This window comes from Larimichthys crocea, chromosome III (genome assembly GCF_000972845.2).
Source record: "Larimichthys crocea isolate SSNF chromosome III, L_crocea_2.0, whole genome shotgun sequence".
In the NCBI taxonomy this organism is placed as follows: Eukaryota; Metazoa; Chordata; class Actinopteri; family Sciaenidae; genus Larimichthys; species Larimichthys crocea.
This window is the reverse complement of record NC_040013.1, coordinates 19963033-19969032: the sequence shown is the minus strand read 5'-3', so window position 1 is coordinate 19969032 and position 6000 is coordinate 19963033. Positions and strand designations below refer to the sequence as shown.

Here is a 6000-nt window from a genome sequence, read left to right as displayed (position 1 = left end):
CACACAGGGCTCCCACAATGCACCGCGTCACCCCTCGGTCTTCGAATAAAAACGCGGAAACAAAAGAAAATATTTAGTTTGTCAACACGAACGACAGAAAGTCACAAAGTCAGACAGTCAGGCAGCTGTCAGAGGAAAACACGGACACAAGACATGGCTCTGAAGAGAATACACAAGGTAAGAGTAACGTAACGTGTGTGAAGTGTCTGAGCTATGCGGAAACGTCGCTGTGAGCGTTAGCTGACGTTTGTCATCTCAGTGTTTCGTTTGCTCGACAAATCAACGTGTCAAATGTCTCTCAAACGTTTTTAACGCTTCGTAATTAATCAACAACAACAAAACTCACTGCCAGAAAGTGTCTGTGTTTATGTCAGCAGCGACCTGAAGACTGTTAGCTTAGCTGAGCAACTTCGGCCTAGAAAACGAGCGACCAACTTTAAAGCGTGATGTTTTTTAAATACATTACATTGATTTCACGTGTCTTATACTAAACTATGTAGCACAGTGTTTTCTTTAAAGTATAAGTAATATAGCTCGGTGCATCGCGAAATAGAAACTGAAAGTGTTTCCTTGTGCAGGAGTTAAATGACTTGCAGAAAGATCCCCCAGCTTCATGCTCAGCTGGACCTGTCGGAGAGGACTGTGAGTGTCACATTAACATGAATAATCCTGTAATCTGTTGTTTTATTATCTTACAATCTTTGTTTCTTCTTTTTTTTTAGTGTTTCACTGGCAAGCTACCATCACGGGACCGGTGAGCTTTTTCTGGATTAGTTTTTTTTTTTTGCTTGCTTGCTTCTGGATCTCCTAGACAATAGTGTTTTTATGATGACTTTACAAGCCTTTCTCTTCTGTGTGGAGAGCATTGACTGGCACACTCTGTCCTTCAATGTGCTTCACATGGCATTACTGAGACAAAAGAAGAAAAAAAAAAAGGGCAGTGTCTTAATTTAAACAAATGAACAAACGTATGAAAGTCAAATGTAACTGTGTGGCTTAATAGTCTGTCTCATACGGGATGATTTAACAATGATTTACCTCTCTGTTTCAGAATGACAGCCCATATCATGGAGGCATTTTCTTCCTTTCTGTCCATTTCCCCACTGACTATCCCTTCAAACCTCCAAAGGTGAGCTTTTATTTATTTTTTTTACCTCAGAATTACATTACCTTGTTATAACGGGCATGTTTCACCCATTTTCCTTTGTTTTAATAGAGAACATAAATCAATGACTCGTTATGTAAACCTATTCAGAATATTAATGGTACTTTGACAGAGACCTCACGGAGGCCTCCGTCATCCACTCAGAAAAACGGGTTATTATCACTTATTACTGCTTTGTTTGTTTTTTTTGTAGGTTGCCTTTACGACGAAAATCTATCACCCAAACATAAACAGCAATGGTAGCATCTGCCTTGACATCTTGAGGTCACAGTGGTCACCAGCACTCACGATATCGAAAGGTAACTAAGATCTACATGTTGCCATTAAAGCGCTTCAAATTCAGGAAATAGAGATTTGTTTTAAGTATTAGGTGATTGGGGCAAAACATAATATTGGGAGGGAATGTCAGTAATGGGTATGTTAGCAAAGCAGTGAAGCCCTTTGGGTGAACCAATCCACAAATCTGGATTCTTCCAAATGAATGATTTCCAGCCTCTATGGGCACAGGTGACAGGATTTTCAGGGCTGATTATCCAAAAATTAAGCTCTCTACGTTTGGCACTTTTTGAAATTGCAGAGTTTGTGTTGTATAACTGGAAGAAAAGGGTATAAAATATTTGAAAGTAGTGTATCTATCTATCTATCTATCTATCTATCTATCTATCTATCTATCTATCTATCTATCTATCTATCTATCTATTAAAGCATATTAACTAATGCGATTCTTAAAACGAGTTGCATGAAATCAAAGCCCTTCCATTTGTATTTAAATTGGTGTGCGGAGAACGAGCTAAGAAGCTGAATAAGTTGTTTTTTTTAAATTGAAACCTTCGTGCAAATAGATTTCTCTTCTTTATCGTTTCAGTGTTGTTATCCATTTGCTCTTTGCTGTGCGACCCAAATCCGGAAGACCCGCTCGTCCCAGACATTGCACGCATCTACAAATCTGACAGACAAAAGTGAGTGCAAAAGTTTAAAACTGATCAGTTAACTATTCTATAGAAACCTTTCCTAACTCTCTTTACTCGTCAGGTACAACGATCTTGCCAGAGAATGGACTGCCAGGTATGCGATGTGAAGATGGTGACGCATTCCTTAACGCCTCAAAATCTGACAGTACTGTTTGACCTGCTCATCCACTCTGGTTCTAGCTGAGGTGTTTTTTTCTCGCTTGAGGCACTTTCTCTACTCTGACTTTACTTGACTTACCTGTTTTTATCCTCTTCATCACAAGGTCTACTTTTTCTGCCTCATTTCATTTCGGGACGGGAGGCAGAAAAAGTAGACACGAGTAGACATTAGCAGCATTTTTTTTTTTTTTTGAGCTGGAATAAAACTTTAATAAAAACCACAAGACATACTTTATCATTTATCTTTTTTTCTTTTTTTTTGGGCTACTCTTTGGTAGCTAGCCCGCCGAATCTCTGCTTTCATATGACATCATGTTTGTGTGGTTTGCTTGAAGTGGTGAGGCACTGAAGTGGACATGCGCTGTTTTTGTGTTTTTGTTACATGCCCATATAATCGCTTGGGTTTCGAATTGTGTTTTGCCTGGGAGGCAATGCTTGGTAGAGGCTTTTAGCTGAGTTTCTCCCCGTCATTTTGGTATGCTACATGTTAGGATTGGCTTCCTAGCAGGCACATTGATGGTCTGTACTGCACACAGTGATGTCTCATGATGAAGAGGTTATTTTATTTTTCCCTTAAATTGGCATTACTATTATCATTATTATTGTTATTATTAGTTGTGGTGAGATGGGCTGATTGTATTTTCCTTTTAATAGATTGTACAAGACTATACTGAATTTATTTTTTTATCATTTTACATTAAAAATATTAATCAAAAAGTGAATTGTAAGTTGCTTCTTGGTACACATGTAGTTCTAAACTAGCTTTGGAATAAAATGTTTGCTTCTGCATACAGTATATTTCTATAACCAACAAATGAGTTTACTCTTTATTCTATCATTCACATGGCCACTAGGTGGTAGCCTTTACTTTTTGCTGCCTAAGCCTTTTCCATAAGGCAGTTTCCCTCCTGGACAGCTTCATATTCATGTCTGTGTTGCATTTAATAAAAACGTTTTAGTAAACGGTTATTTGTTAAACTCTTTTATAACCTGCCAGAAGAAAGACTGTTGTGATTCCTGGTGATTGATGATGGAAGTTTTCACACCAAAAGAGCAAGAAGTGGACTAAGAGTCGTGGTACTGCAGCACTGTTGTTAATTTGCTTTGTGAAGAAAGTTCCAGCTGTCAAACTATGGGTGTCGACGTGGGGTTATCTGAAGTTTAAAGCTGGAAAATGAGACATGAGTTTATGTACATATTCAGAATAATGAACCAACTCTTGGCCTCATGGAGGACAAATCACAAGAATACAAAAAGGTTTTTGAATTGTTAACAGAAACAAGTTGAGCTAAAAACCATAAAAATGTAAATGTAACATTTACAACAAGGCTATAAGTAAATGGAAACTGTCATTAATCATTTCCTGGCCACAGCATGAGATTGGCGCCATAATATTATTTTCATAAGGGCTTTTAAAATTTATTGTGTACATTACTGGGTTTAGTGAACTCTATCATACCTCCTGGTTCTGTATTACTTTATTCTGCTTCAGCGCACACACAGGATCTTTACTTGATCGACCAGATGTATTTAATCTAGGCTTGCTCCACATTTGTTTTGTTTTCTCTTTCCTGTATTGCTTCCCGTTACCCACTCTCTCAGGATGTGTAGTGTTTCCTCTATAAGCCAATAAACTGGTTGCACGGGGGCCTGACTGAGAAATACTCAAGTGAAGTTCCTTGTGCTCAATCATTTGTAGTGACTTTACTTTCATATCTAGTGCCATTAAATTGACTGTGTAATATAATTTTCAGCAATGTTTTTTTGTGTGTGTGTCTGTTGCTATAATTGGCTATAACCCCTCAGCAGCTTTCCATAAATGAGACATAAAAGTGCATTTCGTTTGGAAACCTTCACAAGTCCAGGGGGAGGTAGATGCTCCAAAAAAGTATTTCTGGGAGGAGTCCCGTTTTTTTTTTCTTTCTTTCTTTCTTTTTTTTTTCAGGATGACACGTGAAACTTTCCTGAGCAGTTGGTTGGTATGTTTTTTTTCTGTGTGCTGCTCGGAGCTCCGTTAACTCTGCAGACAAACCATAGGCCTACCGAGTGGAAGGAGCGTGCTCCTGCTTATTTTTAGAGGAGAGTCTGCCTGGATGGGGGAAAACGGAGAGGCTTGAACAAACTGCAGAGGAAGGTCTCAGCTGCGCTGCCATGAGCTCGCACAACTCGGCGAAGTGACGGAATAAAAGAAAGGAAAAAGTTAACAGAAGTTCAACTGCTTCGCTTCAGCTCAACTTTTACTTTGAATTAAAAACAAACAAAAAAAAAAAAGACAAAAAACAAAAAAAAAAAACGCAGTGGCCACTGGAGAAGTTGCTGCGCAGCGCAATGGCTGCTCAGTGCGACTCTTTAAGCGGATACTTGCAGCAGTCGGACCATGGCTCCAACAGCGAGAGAAGTACCGACTCTCCTCTCCCGGGATCAGAGGAGGATTTGAGCGGACCTCATCCGCTTCCAGATCCGGAGTGGACTGAGGAGAGGTTTCGAGTGGACCGAAAGAAGTTGGAAATCATGTTATTAGGTAATAAAATAAAATAAAAAAGTTAAGTTAGTGGTAAAATTGAAGTATTTTCACATTTTTAACTTATATCCTGTCCACGTTTCATCTCGTGTAATTGTAGCCTGTGGTTGTTGCGGCCCTTTGTTTATTCTAGACGCATAAAAAGACACTTTGAGGACATAATAACCACTTTAGGTAACTTTACGTTTTTAAAACTCGTTGTTAGGAAGCTTAAGCGTGTCGCGTGCGTGATGCGGAACGAATCAATTAAGTCAATTAAGTCCAATTTAGCTTTGGACTTTCAATTAAGCGCCCACCACGTTTATAAAAGAACAGAAAAGTCAATATGGAGTACAGGAATAAACTGACTCATGCAGGCGTGTAATACACCAGAAACTAAAGTTTTGAACAGAAGGTTAAGAGGTCAGAGATACAGCAAGAGGAATGATGTCGTGCTGTGCTGTTGGATGTAGTAACATGCACCGACCACAAGCTGTCGCTACACAAACTCCCATGGTGTGCATTTGTTTTTAGACTAAACTAAAGTTGACCTGAACATGCAGTTTTCTTACTCTCACAAAGAAACACACAGAACTGACACTGACTGAGAGTAGATCATCTTAGTAAGAAAAAAAAAATCATTTAGACACTTATCATGCTGACTTTTCCTGTGGGGGTGGTGTCATGGTGTATGTTGTTGTGGCGATAAAATAATTTCCCTCTATGATGTCACCTTTAATGAAGTACAAGTGACAGTGAACAGTTCAACAAGTGATGACAGACTCATAAAGACTGGGCTGGACAGTCTCTGGTTGAGGTCATGTATCACACATTTCAAAACACATTTCATGTGGACTATTAGTGCCTTAGGTAAGTGGGCTGGTTTCTTTATCAAGACTTCCAGTAAGGAGAAGACAAACAGGACCTTAGGAGGAACATTATCACTCATAGTCGTACTGTAATTAAACCAAGTATGACATTAAGTGCTTCCACATTGCCAACGAGTATAGCTGTGTTAAGTTTATCCTAACACACACAGACACGCGCGCAAACGTAGTTCCCCTTGAGAATGTCCCGGTTGCTGCCTTGCTCCTCTGTACATTCCTCAAAGCTCCATGTCATCCCTAACCCTTCCAGGAAAACAACTTAACCAGAGGCCGGCCCTAAATCTGAGTGTCCCGGACATACCATACGCCACGTCTCGC

The 6000-nt window shown here is 39.4% G+C and overlaps 2 protein-coding genes across 2 annotated transcripts in view; both read left to right on the top strand.

The window, feature by feature from the left end:
- Positions 1–3110, top strand: LOC104919534 (ubiquitin-conjugating enzyme E2 D2). The gene is made up of 7 exons (XM_010731581.3): positions 1–177; positions 579–642; positions 723–754; positions 1052–1129; positions 1359–1464; positions 2031–2124; positions 2198–3110. The coding sequence occupies exons 1-7, from the start codon at positions 154–156 to the stop codon at positions 2241–2243; spliced, it is 444 nt and encodes a 147-aa protein (XP_010729883.1). The 5' UTR covers positions 1–153; the 3' UTR covers positions 2244–3110.
- Positions 3111–4063: 953 nt separating this feature from the next.
- bicc1a (BicC family RNA binding protein 1a) overlaps positions 4064–6000 on the top strand; it is a 51220-nt gene continuing 49283 nt past the window's right edge. The window contains exon 1 of the mRNA XM_010731583.3: positions 4064–4816. Coding sequence (XP_010729885.1) covers positions 4624–4816 — 193 coding nt within the window. The 5' untranslated portion in view covers positions 4064–4623. The remainder of the gene's footprint in view (positions 4817–6000) is intronic.

What these genes read in the sequence shown, in the direction of transcription:
- LOC104919534 (XM_010731581.3), top strand. Translation starts at nt 154, where the DNA reads ATGGCTCTGAAGAGAATACACAAG. An exon ending in ATCCCTTCAAACCTCCAAAG is followed by an intron (nt 1,130 to 1,358) that starts GTGAGCTTTTAT and finishes TTTTTTTTGTAG; the next exon opens with GTTGCCTTTACGACGAAAAT. An exon ending in TACAAATCTGACAGACAAAA is followed by an intron (nt 2,125 to 2,197) that starts GTGAGTGCAAAA and finishes TTTACTCGTCAG; the next exon opens with GTACAACGATCTTGCCAGAG.